The sequence below is a fragment of the Loxodonta africana genome, chromosome 3 (genome assembly GCF_030014295.1).
Source record: "Loxodonta africana isolate mLoxAfr1 chromosome 3, mLoxAfr1.hap2, whole genome shotgun sequence".
NCBI classification, from domain to species: Eukaryota; Metazoa; Chordata; class Mammalia; order Proboscidea; family Elephantidae; genus Loxodonta; species Loxodonta africana.
In genome coordinates this window covers 47,392,944-47,407,983 of record NC_087344.1, presented here as the reverse complement: position 1 = coordinate 47,407,983, position 15,040 = coordinate 47,392,944, and the positions used below count along the sequence as shown (strand labels likewise).

At 39.7% G+C, this 15,040-nt stretch overlaps 1 protein-coding gene across 19 annotated transcripts in view; it reads right to left on the bottom strand.

Moving 5' to 3' along the window:
• Positions 1–15,040, bottom strand: part of VPS13D (vacuolar protein sorting 13 homolog D) — a 273,955-nt gene that overhangs the window by 131,412 nt on the left and 127,503 nt on the right. For 17 of the 19 annotated variants that reach the window (XM_064281295.1, XM_064281302.1, XM_064281297.1 and 14 more), the window contains 5 exons: positions 12,551–12,714; positions 11,421–11,529; positions 8,987–9,166; positions 7,102–7,218; positions 6,118–6,267 (listed from right to left, as the gene is read on the bottom strand). In XM_064281295.1, coding sequence (XP_064137365.1) covers positions 6,118–6,267; positions 7,102–7,218; positions 8,987–9,166; positions 11,421–11,529; positions 12,551–12,714 — 720 coding nt within the window. Of the gene's footprint in view, positions 1–3,642; positions 3,832–6,117; positions 6,268–7,101; positions 7,219–8,986; positions 9,167–11,420; positions 11,578–12,550; positions 12,715–15,040 lie in introns of those variants that run through there. The other 2 variants (XM_064281311.1, XM_064281313.1) reach the window with 2 other exon arrangements.

Below are 15,040 nucleotides of genomic sequence, written 5' to 3'. Positions count from 1 at the left end.
AGGGTTTGTAGTATTCATCTTTAACTTATCAGTCTACATTCAAATGAGATTATTCCATTTCACATATAAGAGGCTTACAATAATATACTTCCATACCCATGGCCCCAGGACAGCTACTGCTGTCATGCATTTTACTCTTACATATGTTATAAACTTCACAATACGGTGTTATTATTTTTAAGCAATTATCTTTTAAAGAGGTTTAAATAAGAAGAAAACCACCTTATATATTTACATATTTTGTTATCATTCCAGGTGCTTTAATTCCATTGTGTAGATCCATTTTTCCATCTGGTATCACTTTCCTTCTGCCTGAAGAATGTCCTTAAACATTTTTGGTAGTATGGGTCGGCTGGTAATGAATTCTTTTAGCGTCTGTATGTCTGAAAAATGTCTCTATTTCATTTTAGGTTTTAAAAGATATCTCGCCAGGCATAGAATTCCAGGTTGACAAGTTTTTTCTTTCAGTACTTTAAACGTGTTGCATATTGTCCTCTCACTTGCATTGTTGCCAACAAGAAATCTGTTGTAATTCTCATTTTTGTTCCTCTGTACGTAACACGTCTTTTTTCCTCTGGTTGCTTTATCACTAGTTTTGAGTAGTATGATTAAGATGTACCTTGGTATAATTTGGAAACCCTGGTGGCGTAGTGGTTAAATGCTACGGCTGCTAACCAAGGGGTCGGCAGTTCAAATCCGCCAGGCACTCCTCGGTAACTCTATGGGGGCAGTTCTACTCTGTCCTATAGGGTTGCTATGAGTCGGAATTGACTCAACGGCACTGGGTTTGGTTTTTTGGGGTTTTGGTATAATTTTGCTAATTATTTTTTGTGTTTGGGGTTCAATGAGCTTCTTAGATCCGTGGGTTCATAATTTTCATTAACTTTGGAAAATTTGTGGCCATAATTTCTTCAAATTTGTGTTTGTTTCCTCCTCTCCTTTGGGGGCCTAATTACTCACACATAGGTTGCCAGACATTGTCATGCAGGTCACTGATGCTGGTTTCTTTTCTTTCCTTTTTTTTTTTGCATTTATTTTTTTCTCTGTGTATTTCATCCTGGACAGTTAACATTGCCATGCTTTCCTTGCTGTTAGGTACCGCTGAGTCGATTCCAACTCATAGAGACCCACGTGACAGAGCAGAGCTGCTCCATAAGGTTTTCTAAGCTGTAATCTTTACAGAAGCAATCGCCAGGTTTTTCTCCTGTGGAGCTGCTGGGTGGGTTCAAACCACCAACCTTTGGGTCAGCTCCTGCTATGCCTTCAAGTTCACTAATCTCTTCTTCTGCATTGTGTTATTTTGCTGTTAAGTCCATCCAGTGTATTTCTCATTTCATACACTGTAATTTTAATCTCTAGAAGTTTGAGTCCTTTTATATCTTCTATATCTCTACTAAACTTTTTGAACACATGGAATACAGTTATAACAAGTTTAATGTCCTTCTCTAAAAATTCCAACATCTGTGTCATCTCTGGGTCAGTTTCAATTGATTATTCTCCTCATTATAGATAATATTATTCTGGTTCTTTGCATACCTGGCAATCTTTGATAGGATGCCAGGTAGTGTGAATTTCACTTTGTTAGGTGCTAGATATTTTTTGTATTCCTATATATATTCTTGAGCTTCGTTAAGGGATACAGTTGACTTACTTAGAAACAGATTGATCCTTTCAGATCCTCCTTTTATGATTTGTTAGACAGGTCTGGAACAGAGTTTGGTCTAGGGCTAGTGATTCCTCACCACTGAGGCAAGCTTCCCTGAGTCACTTTTTCCAATGTCCCGTGAATAATGAGTTTTTCCATTCTGGCTCACGAGAACAAGCACCATTCCCAGCCCTGTGTGAGTACCAGGCAGTGTCCCCTCTAACTCTTTTAGATGGTTTGAATGGTAGTTTCCTCACATATCGTTGATCGGTACTCTGCTGAATACTCAGAGGGACCCTCAGTAGATCTCCAGATTTTTCTCTCTATGCAAACTTCTCCTCCCACGTACACTGTCCTACGAACTCTAGTTGCCTTGGTCTCTCAAGACACTCAGCTCTGTTTTTTCAACTCTTCCAGTCTGCTGGGTTCCATCTCAGTCCCACTTCCCATGCGAAAGCTTGGAAATGCTTTCAAGGTGGTAAACTGGGGCAACTGCAGGGCTCACCTCTTTTGTTTCCCATCTCTTAGCGATCACTGTCCTTTACTGCCTGATGGGATTACTGTTTAATGGATTTTATCTGAATTCTGGAGTTGCTTTAGATAGGAGAGTAAATCTGGTCTCTGTTACTCCACCTTGGCAAAAACTAGAAGTCTGGTTCCCGTTTTCACTCTCTATTGTTGTTAAGTGCCAATGAGTCAGTTCTGACTCATAGTGACCCTATGTACAACAGAACAAAACACTGCCTGGTCTTGCGCCATCTTCACAATTGTTGCTATGTTTGAGCCCATTGTTGCAGACACTGAGTCAGTCCATTTCACTGAGGGTCTTCCTCTTTTTCATTGACCCTCTACTTTACCAAGCATGATGTGCTTCTCCAGGGAATGATCCCTCCTGATAACATTTTAAATATACATGTGACGAAGTCTCGCCATCCTTGCTTCTAAGGAACATTCTGGCTGTACTTCTTCCAAGACAGATTCGTTCGTTCTCCTGGCAGTCCATGGTATATTCAATATTCTTTGCCAACACCATCATTTAAAGGCATCAATTCTTCAGTCGTCCGTATTCATTGTCCAGCTTTCGCACATGAGATGACTGAAAAAACCACATTTGAGTCAGACATATCTTAGTCCTCAAAGTGACATCTTTGCTTTTTAACACTTTAAAGAGTTCTTTTGCATCAGATTCGCCTAATGCAATACTTCATTTGAGTTCTTGACTGCTGCTTCCATGGGTGTTGATTATGGATCCAAGTAAAATGAAATCCTTGACAACTTCAATCTTTTCTCCACTTATCATAATGTTGCTTATTGGTCCAGTTGTAAGGATTTTTGTTTTCTTTATGTTGAGATATAATCTATACTGAAAGCTGTAGTCTTTGATCTTCACCAATAAGTATGTCAAATCCTCACTTGACTTTTCACTTTCAGCAAGCAAGGCTGTATCATCTGTATCTCACAGGTTGTCAATAGTCTTCCTCCAATCCTGATGCCACATTCTTCTTCATATAGTTTGGCTTCTCAGATTATTTGCTCAGCATACAGATTGAATAAGTATGGTGAAAGGATACAACGCTGACGCACACCTTTCCTGATTTTAAACAGCACAGTATTCCCTTGTAAAGTTTGAACAATTGCTTCTTGCTCTATGCACAGATTCTTCATGAGCACAATTAAGTATTCTGGAATTCCCATTCTTTGCAATGTTATCCATAATTTGTTATGATCTACACAGTTGAATGTTTGCATAATCCATAAAATATAGGTAAACATCTTTCTGGTATTCTCTGCTTTCAGCAAGATCCATCTGATATGAGCAATGATATCCCTCATTCCACATCTCTTCTGAATCCAGCTTGAATTTCTGGCAGTTCTGTGAATGTACTGCTGCAATCGTTTTTAAATTACCGTCAGCAAAATTCTACTTGTGTGCGATATTAATGATACTGTTTGATAATTTCTGCATTCTGTTGGATCACCTTTCTTGGGAACAGGCACAAATATGGATCTCTTCCATTCCACTGGCCAAATAGCTCTCTTCCAGTTTTCTTGGCTTAGATGACCAAGTGTTTCCAGCATGGCATCCATTTGTTGAAACATCTCAATTGGTATTCCATCAATTCCTGGAGCCTTGTTTTTCACCACTGCCTTCAGTGCAGCTTAGACTTTGTCTTAGGCTGGGTTCTCTAGAGAAGCAAAACCAGTAAAGCATATAAATATCTATATAGAGATTTATATCAAGGAAATGGCTCACACAGTTGTAGAGGCTGGAACAGCCCAAATCCATAGGTCAGGCTAGAGACTTCTGATTTACGTAAGCATGGTGGCTGGTGAACCCAAGATCAGCTGGTCATCCAGCAGGGTTCTTGCTTACAGACTGTGAAGACCAACCAATTTTAAGATCGTCAAGTAATACCACAGGTAAGCTGCTAGCTCAAGTCCCAAGAACAAGAGGTCAGATGAACAGGGGTCCGCTGCAGGATCCAGAGCAAGCAAAAGCCTGCAAGGCTTGCCAGGGAGTCCACTTATATTCGATGCAGGCCACAACCCCATGGAAACTCCGCTTTCAAATGATGGCTACTCACAGCAGATCTCATCACAGAGATGAACACATTATATCAAATCTCATCACAGAAGTGATCTGATCATCATATGACTGCCAAACCACATCATAACTGCCAAACCACTGAGAATCATGGCCCAGTCAAGTTGACACAGAACCTTAATGATCACAGATTTCTTCCTTCAGTATCATTGCTTCTTGATCATGTTACCTCCTAAAATGGCTGAATATTGACCAATTCTTTTTGGTACAGTGACTCTATATATTCCTTACATCTTCTTTTGATGCTTCCTGTATCATTCAATATTTTACCCATAGAATCCTTCAGTATTGCAACTCAAGGCTTGGATTTTTTCTTCAGTTCTTTCAGCTTGAGGAATGCCATGCGTGTTCTCCCCTTTTGGTTTTCTAACTCCAGGTCTTTGTACATTTCATTTTAATGCTTTACTCTGTTTCTCAAACTGCCCTTTGTAATCGTCTGTTCAGCTCTTTTACGTGATTGTTTCTTCCATTTGCTTTAGCTACTCTATGTTCAAGAGTAAGTTTCAGAGTATCTTTGGACATCCATTTTGGTCTTTTCTTTCTTTCCTGTCTTTTTAATGACCTTTTGCTTTGTTCATGTATGATATCCTTGATGTAATCCCACAATTCGTCTGGTCTTTGGTCACTAGTGTTCAATGCATCAAATCTATTCTTGTGATGGTCTCTAAATTCAAGTGGGATACACTAAGATCATACTTTGGCTCTCGTCACTTGTTTTAATTTTCTTCAGCTTCAACTTGAACTTGCATATGAGCAATTGATGGTCTGTTCTGCAGTTGGCCCCTGGCCTTGTTCTGACTGATGATATTGAGCTTCTCCATCATCTCTTTCGACATACATAGTCAATTTGATTCCTGTGCATTCCATCTGACGAGGTCCACATGTATAGCTGCCATTTATATTGTTGAAAAAAGGTATTTGCAATGAATAGGTTGTTGGTCTTCCAAAATTCTGTCTTGGGATCTCCAGTGTTGTCTCTATCACCAAGATCATATTTTCCAACTACTGATCCCTCTTCATTTCCAACTTCTGCATTCCAATCACCGGTAATTATCAATGCATCCTGGTTGCATGTTCTACCAATTTCAGACTACAGAAGCTGGTAAAAATCTTCAGTTTCTTCATCTTTGGCATTAGTGGTTGGTGCGTAAATTTGAATGATAGTCATATTAACTGGTCTTCTCTGTAGGCATATGGATATTTTCCTATCACTGACAGCGTCGTGCTTCAGGGTATATATTCAAATGTTCTTTTTGATAATGCATGATATAATTTTTGAGATGTAAAAGAGACTAAACACAAGCTAGCAAGCAGAGGTGGGGGAAGAGAGATGCCAAGCCACATGAAGACTGCCCAGGAGCAGAAGCTCAGAAGAGACAAGGACCTTCTTCCAGAGATGACAGAGATAAAAAGCCTTTTCCTAGAGCTGGCACCCTGAATACAGACTTCTAGCCTCCTAAGTGTGAAAAATAAATTTCTGTTTATTAAAGCCATCCACTTGTGGTATTTCTGTGACAGCAGCACTAGATAACTAAGACCTCAATGTGAACCTCAATTCCTTCCACTGATATTTAGGTAATTTCCTTCTGTTGTTATTGTTGGTTTATTGGCGAGACCGAGAACTATGGATCATCTTCCTTCATGTCACCTTGCCAGAGTTATCTAAAATAAATTATTTATGGAATAGCTATTATTTCAGAATTCTGCTGTAGAGAAAAATTGGTGAAACAAATCTAGGCAGGAACAACTACTTCATAGAATGATCTTTTGAAGGCCACAATAAGGTACGTTCTTTGACATGTTAAAGTTTTACAACATCAAACATTGGATCTGTTTGGGTGTTCAGCATGAAAACTGCCCCTCTCACCTGTACATCCTGTATGTTGAGTTCAAGCATGTGACTGGTTGCCAGCTGTGTATAGTGCACACTGATTCCTGTAAGGCTTGCAAAGACCAGTTCTTCTGGGACTTTATTAATTAAGGACAACCCGATTCCACCTTCCAACTTCACAAGCACCTGAAGGGAAACCAAAATATGGCACACTGATGACCGTTTGAAACAGAGTTCAAGGTAGCCAGTAGAGTACAGGGAAATAAATGGCTTTAAATCTCTCTACTTCTGAACAGATGAAAATCACTTAGGTGAGTCCTATTATTCACCCTGATAGCTCAAATACCATCACCTCACTAGAAGCCTTCCCCTCTAGGTACACTCCCCAACCCAACCAGAACTCCAGAGGGATTTGATGATACCTCCATCTGAGCACAGGTGACTTTCTGAATTTTACTCTAGGAACGTAATCATTTGAGAATCTTTCTCCCTATTGGAATGAAAGCTCGTAATAAGTTATTCACTAAACTTCCATAACATCTGGTACAGAGCTTCACACATCGGCACTTCACTAAATAAATAACAAATAAATGTGTCTTTTTTATGTTTACCTTAGCTTCCTTGTCAAACTTTCTCTTCTCGAAGCCCAAAGAGGGAGAAGGAAAGGAAGATGTCAGGTCAACTGGGCCTCCCCGCAACAACAGCAACAAAGAAACTCTAGCTTCCTTATTCTCTTCCTTAAATTCTGCCTTAAATTCAAATTGGTTTGCTTCCTTTATTGTCATCTTATTTTAGCAACATTTGTTATATTCTGATTCCACATAAACTTTAGCTATCATTTACATAACATATCACATATTCATGTTGTGAAATATTAAACAGCACCAAGCAACACCTATACTTAGAACTCACAAGGGATAGAAAGAAAAGAGTAGTTCTAAACTGAGAAAATCACAAACCAAGATTCCATCTAAACAAACTGATGATCAAAGAGATAAATATACAATATTTAAAACTTACTTCCAATTCCTGCTCTGTAACTGGATTCCTTAATTTCCGCAGCTCTTGTTCAGTAACAGGAAGTTCATCCACTTCGTATGATGAACGGTCGCTTTTCCGCTGGCAGAAATCTGTTATCTGAAGTCAAATAAAACACTACTTAAGAGAGCCCATACTTCAAAAGTGAAATCCATTCTATGACTGTTGTGTAGGTCAACATTCACTATATGGTCAAAACCCTATGGAAGTTACTCGTTTCTAAAGCACTGCTAATGTAAGGTTTTTATAATAATGAATAAGCTTGGTTTTAAATCTACATGGCAAATCTAAGTTGCAGACCTTAAGAACCTCAAGGCTAGGCATTTGTAGATGATCTAAAACTATAGCTCAAGTCAAAATACGCAAATCTCAAAGATTACTGGATTCAACTTTTGCCTTAAGACTGCTGTTTAAAGAGGTATTGTAGATTATAATGTACTGTCTCAGAGAGTTGACTGTTACTTACCAGTATCTTTTTTCCCTTAGCTGTCTAACAACACGATGTCTTGATAAATCCGTATCTCCAGCCTAGGTCTCTCCCTTGAGCTCCAGAACCATATTTACAATGCCTTCTGGACATCTCTACTTAGATATCATACAGTCACCTAAACTTAAGAAGTCCAAAACTTAACTCATCAATTCCCCCAGAAATCTGCTCCATGTTCAGCTCTTAGTGACCTGTACCACCATCCCTCTCATTGCCCAAATCAGAATTTTGGAGGCCATTCTTGATTCCTCTCTCTCATCCCACATTCAATTAGTCACGAAATCTCGCTGATTCTACTAAATATACTTTTATTTCTGATCATTTCTCTCCATCCTTCTCATGCCCACCCCATGCCATCTATCCTAGTCCAGGCCACCGTAGTCTCCCATCTAGATTACAAAAGCCTCCTAACTGGTCTTTCTCTATCTCCAGTTTTGCCCTACATTATAGGGCAAAATGCTCCACACTGTAGCCAGAGTAAAGTTTCCAAACTAGATTTCTGATCATGTCATTCCCTGACTCCTTACTGCCTTAGAAAAAAGTCAAAATTGTCACCATGTAGTCCAGGCTCTTCATGATCTGGCCCCAGCCTTATTTCTTACCATATTCTACGGGCCAGTTGGGCTGAACTTATTTCTATTCCCCAAAAGGGTCAGTCTTTCTTACCTCTGGGCCTTCACTTATCAACTTGTCACATACTATATAATTTACTTATTACATTTACCGCTTATTACTTGTTTCCCCTGCTAGAAAGTGGGCTCCATGGAGCAGAGAATTTTGTCTGTTTGCTCATTGAGAGATGCTCAGTGCCTAGAACAATGTCTGGCTCGAACAGGTGCTCAGTAAATGATGAATGAACACTCTAATTACTTAGAACACAACACCTCCCTGCTCCCTTCTCTATGTGGCTAACTCCTTTTGGTCAACCTTTAGGTATCAGCTTAAGCGTCACTTCTTTTAGAAAGCCTCCCCAATCTTCCAAATATGAGAATACATGTACTTCCTAGATACTCTCCCATAACACCCTCCATCCTTACTCTCATAGCACAGCATTTTAATTGTCTGATTAGGATCCTCATCTATCTTCTTGTTGCTAATGTTATTAATATATCAGTTGTTTATATTAATATATTGATATAATGATTAATAATAATATTGACAATAAAATTAATATGCACTGCTATTAGCATTATCTTCTTTAATTCTTATAACAACTTTGAAAGGAAGGCTCTATCCTCATTTTACAAATGAAAATACCATATCCTCATATCCAGTGTAGGAGTCTGCATAGAGTATGCGCTCAATAAACATTTGCTGATAGACTAACGCAGGCGGGAAAGTACACCGAGTTACATGTGAGTTCTTATGGTCAATTATCACCTGGAGTGCTCTAGTTGGTCCATCTGGGATGACTCTGATGGCTAATACTCCAGAACCAGGCCTCATTTTTTGGTTAATAAATTGTTGTTCAGGTGGAACTGGCCCCAAGAGCTCCATCGAAGTATCAGGCCCAAGAACAACTTCAGCTCCATCAAACAGACCAGAAAGCCCACCTTTAGCCTAAAACACATTGGAGTAAAGACATGTAAGAAAAGGTGAAAGCACTGACTTTTGCCAACTTGAAACAAGTTATCAAATTTAAGTTCTTTATTGGAGGGTCATGGCCAATGTACAGCAAAGCATTTACTATTTGTTCAACTTTGCAGATGAGGAAAAATAGCAGGATTACTTGGGTAAATTGGAAAATTATGCTGTATGAATCTGGGGAATTATGAGTGGGAGGTTAATTCCATGCACAGAGTATTAAAATAAGCTTTAAAAAACAGCCAAAGCACTGTTTCTTTGAGTAATCTCATTAAGGTTTGCTTAAAAATCCAAAATATTCTGAAAATAAAACAATTATCACTATCATTCAACTTTCCACCACGAAGCAAATCCTAGAGTTGAAAACCTCCCAGACAAGCCTAGGACTGGACAACCAACCGATATTCAAAAGACAGTGTCTCTCCTAAAATGAAATATGGAGCTGAGAATGTCACCTGATGCCCAGTTACTTAGGCTTTTGGAGAAAAGCATCTTCTTGCTATAATACGCCCCAAGTAAAATGGAAGTCTACAGGGTGACGCCTATAGGTTGGCAAAGACAAGGTTAGAGAAGCTAATGGCAAAGAGTGTCTAGATCCCCTTTGTTAATTTCCAAATACTGAGTAATAAAAAGGAAACACTGAGCTGGGTTTAGAGGACAGGTTTCAACACAGAAAAAAGCTTTTTATGACTGTTGTAAGTTTAGAAAGAAAGAGCATACACGACCTTATAAGGGCATTGTCAGAAAATGTTTTAATGCCTTAAATTACTTTATTCAGAATAATGAGATGGAAATGAGTTTATTTCTCTAACCAAAACACGTTCTGCTCTGCTGAATACTATTATCACAGGGCCATTCACAAACAGAGATATGATGAAATAAAGTCAAGAAACGACAAACACCAGAAAGGGGTTTATTTTGAGGGGGAAAATACCCCCAAGAGAATCGGAATTACCTGGGCTTTAGAAACAAACCAGAAGTCAGGGCCCGACATGGAAAACCCCTCTGTCTCCTCCCCCCCCCCCCCATTATAATGAGCCCTCTCTCGCCTCTGGAACTCTGAAAGGTATTGCTAATTGAAAAATCACAAATCCATCTCAGATGTGTGCTTCATACAGTAAGCAGCTTGGCTTTGATGAAATAAGCTCAGGAAAACAGAGATAAAGAAAATAAACCTCACCAAATAGTAGTCAGAGGCTCCTAACAGCTTTCCTTACTGCCCTAGAGTATATAGTCCCTACCAGGGACGGACACATTAAGAGCGCTCTATCAAGGTCCTGATGTTCTGACCTTCTAGGTAAGATACTGCACATACAGCCATGTGTCTTATTCTGCTATATGCCCAAACCTCCTAGACACCTTCCTACCTACTCATCTCAGGATCCGTGGTCTCACTCCCAGCCTGAAGCCAAAAGAATAGAAAATCCAAACTCCTAGTAAATTTCTAAACTCATAAAGTACCTGAGAGCTTATCATGCTATAGAATGGCTGAGTAGAAAACAGAGAAAATTGCCCAGCAATCTTCAGTCTGACATTTGCTACAACAATTAATGCTTATTTGGGCATCACTGAGAATGCTGAACAATTACAGAGCTTGTAGAGCACATGATAATTGCTCACCACCTCAAAAAACTTTACAAATGACTGTCCCTAATGTTCTTGGCTGCTAACTGAAAGGTCAGAGGTTTAAGTCCACCCAGAAGAGCCCTGGAAGAAAGGCCAAATCAACCACTGAAAATCTGTGGGGCACAGTTCTGCATTGACACGTATGGGGTTGCCCGGGGTTGAAACTGACTCAGCAGCAACTGCTGGGGTTTTTGGTTGTTGTTTGTCTTTTAAACTGTAGCTATCATATTGACTTCACAGGGCTGAAACTAACCCATCTACCTTAGTGTGGGGCATTTCGTTTTCCTTCTTAAAAAATTAAATAGGTAATTTATGTCATCAAAGAGAAAATACGCAGGTAAGCCAAGAAAAAAAAATCCCATCATCCAGAGGCAAGCATTTTCAGCACATCTGTTGTATATCCTATCCAAGAACATTTCCCATGTAAATACACACAATGTGCAATTTTTTTTTTACTTTCTTTTACCTAAAATGGGATAGTATATATTGCTCTATCATTTATTTTTCCATTTAACAACATATCGTGTACATCCTAGTTAAGACTTTGCTTCAGTGAAGTCTCAACTACTGCTTGCTGCAGCTGGAGATGCCAGAAACTACTGACCTGAACAACCAACCCGTGTAACCCACAGGTCAGTCTGCCTTCTCGGAAATTCCATGTCTGAGTTGTGCTTCGCCTGCGGTCAGGCTTTCTTAGCATCAGGGGCTCGTACCTGGTGGAAGGACAATGAAATGTGTTCTCCGAGTCTCATATTTCAGGCCTGAAGAAAATATCAGGATCATGGTTTTGCTCTTCTACCTTGCAATACCCTCTGCCCTTAAATTCTAATGGGCAGTTTTCACTTGAACCCTATGACAGTCAGGAGTCTCTTAACAAGGCAAGAGGAATACAACAGAAAGCCACACGACTGGATCGCCAAGTGCTAAGGCTGTTATCAGCTGCCATCCAGTCAGCTCTGAGCCATCGTCATGATTGTTGGTAGGTTTGAATCCATGGTTGCAGCTATTGTGTCAATCTAACAAGACTTCAGATTCAGAATATAGTAATATAGGTTCGCATATTCTCACAATGGCAAGTCATCATGCAGTGTGAGAAAGGATGTCTGCTAAATATTTTAAAAATCTTTTCGATAGCCTTTGTTCTGTTTTATCTCCAAATATTTTTATTTCATATCGGGTTTTCACTTATACGTCATCTGAAGTCCTTTATATAAGGTCGCTATGTAATCAATGTATTTGGGGAACAAATACATTGATTATATAGAGAAACTAAGGCACAGGCAAATCAAATAACTTATTCAAAGTTAAAGAGCTGGTTTGAATCCAGGAGTTTATTATAAAAGCATATTTAATTATTCTCTTAATAACTTGATTTTCGCTTTAGAAAGTTTCAACAAAATTCTCAGAAATGTAAAAAAAAAAACTTCACTTCTAGGGAGTAAGGATGGGTTGGAAGTTAGGTGCAAGAGACATTTACCTTTCACAATGTATCTTTTTTAATTGTTTGAATTTTTTAACATTTGTATGGATATTTTCATATAGCTTAAAAAATAAAATAAAAGGCCCAATACTCATACTTTGGAATGTGACAGGTTTCCATCATTGAAGAAAACAACAAATATAAAAACACCAATTCTTACTTCATTATTAGAACCCTAGTTTTTTGGTACAGATTTCCTCTGAGTCTAAATTTGAAAGCATTGAGTTTGAATGCAAAGTTGCCTAGAATATTACCTGTTGTCAGTTACTGCAGCAAGGCCAGCAATATCTAGGATGGCAGAGCCTTCGGAGGAGCGGGCTGCAGAGGGCTTATTGGGGTTGTGAGGAACTGAAGAGCCCTCATGGGCCAGCATGCCTGCTCCTGTCATCCTCCAGAGCTGAGAGCGCTTTCCCGGTTCCTGTTGAACAGACACACACAAAGACAGGAAGAGCCATCATATGCAGCCACAGGGAGTTCCTCGCTAGCTTCATCTAAGGGCTCAACTGCACTGAGCCATTAAATTTCCCCACATTATATACAGTATACTTAATTCAAACTTCCATTGTTGTCAATCCCTAGCTGCTAAACTCAAATATGTCTTGAACCAAACAACCAAAAACTACAAATAACTGAATTTATAAAATTTTTATTCTTTTCAAACACCTAGTATTTTTTCTTTAAAAAAAAAAAAATTAGAAACAATTGGCTGGACAACAGTCAGGCAAGGTTCAGCCTACTCTCCTACTACACTGGCGACACTACCATGAGCAACGCTATTCCAAATGGTGACCCTGGGGTGGGGTGCCCATACTGTAAAGAATGGTCCAATTATATGAAGTATGATGTAAGTACTAAGCATATGATATTCTCGATATTTGATAATTGGTAATCCTCATAACTTGCATACAACTAGAATTTACCAAAGGTTAGTCTTCCTTTCCACCCATGTTAATTGATAGTTTCCAATATACAAATTGACTGTATTGAAAGGTTATACTAAGTTGATTGCTATTAATTCTAAATATATTTTCTCCTTAGGACTATTTTATAAAGAATAGTTGAGCTTTCAGGTTAATCCATGAAAGTCTATATATTATATACTAGACTGGCTGAAAATTTACTATGTGTCAGGTACCATTTCACGGGATTTACATTTAATAATTCATTTAGTCCTCAAAACAACCCAAAGAGGTATATACTATTATTATTCTTATTTACCGATGAAGAACTTCAGGCACAGTGAGATGAAATAACATTCTCAAGATCACAAAATCAGGAGGTGGTGGAACCACGATTTGAAACTCCGCATCCTGTTCCCAGAGCTGGCGTGCTTAACCACTCCGCTATACTGCCTCTCTAACACAATCCGTATGGCTCCATTTCGATAACCCCTAGCCATTCAGAAGACTCTTTCTGTGAGAAAGTATATTCCAGCTAGACCTATCAGGTCACCTCCACTCTCATCATGTAGGAGCTCCCCCATACCAACAGACACCTCTGGGTACTACAAACTCATTAACATTCTACCTCTGCATCGGAAACACAGCTTTTTGCACAACATTCTACAAAATAAAGCCTAACAAAGTAGTATGTGCCACTAGAGGGACAGTTGTACAGTGGTTAAGAACATGAATGTTGGGGTCGAAATGCCAGAAATTGAAAACCAGCTGACCCTTTCCCAGCTGAGTGGCCTTGGAGAAGTTACTTAATCTCTCAGAGGTGTTTCCTGATCTGTCAAAGAGGGCAATTAAGTTACCTCATATAGTTCTTGTGAGAAGTGTAATAAAATCCATGGGCCTTAGCACAAGCATGGCACATAGCAAAGTCTCAATAAATGTTTGCTATGTTATTATTACAACTCTGTACACAGCGCCTTACGTACTACATTATCCTAGTTGATGCTTCTAATAAAACGGGCAGGTCAGTACTGGAAAATGAAGCTCATGGAGGAATGTGAATACCAAAAATCATATCTCCAAGTGGCAAAACCAGAACTCAACCCTGGAAAGACATGATGCCCTGTCTCCTGTGTGCTACTGCCTCCTATGTTTGCAAAAAGGGATGACGCTAAGCTGCACCCTTCCATCTGCAGCACCACATTTGCTTCTCTGTTCACAGTAAGAAAAAGCACCTATCCAGAGCATCAAAACCACGTGGAAAACCACCTCACTTATCCTGCTGATGTTCCAAACGGGGATCAAAGTGCAGAGGCCCCAGGTGAGATGATGTTTTCACACATGGATTCCTCTACCTCCTGCCCATACACACAGGCTCATTTTAAGTTGGAAGCTACCAAAACTTCCACTTAAAAACCTGAGATGCACCATTCTCCTTCCAGTTCTGTTTCAACCTTCCCTAAAAATTTAGTCCTAAAACAATTAGGTGGGACCCAGAAAGGCAGAAGTCCATGATGGGTCTCTGTGGGGAGAGGTGCTGTGGTGGCCCAGTATAGGATGCTGAAGTCCCAGGGGGACAAAGAAGGCATCCACATGGGTAGCAGGGCAGTCCAGAGTGGGGTCCTGAAGCTCAAGGTGGGTGACAATAACATCCATGCCAAGGGATTGGGTAGGGGAGCCTACCGTGGGGTATCAATACCTAAGTGGGGTGAGGAGAGAGTTCTTGCAGGGAATAGGGGTTGGAAGGGGGGCTGCTCAGCACCTGGAGATCAGGGCTCAAGTGAGGTAACAAGGATGCCCATGCAGGGGGTGCATCAGCAATGGTGATGGGAGACTAATTACATTCAG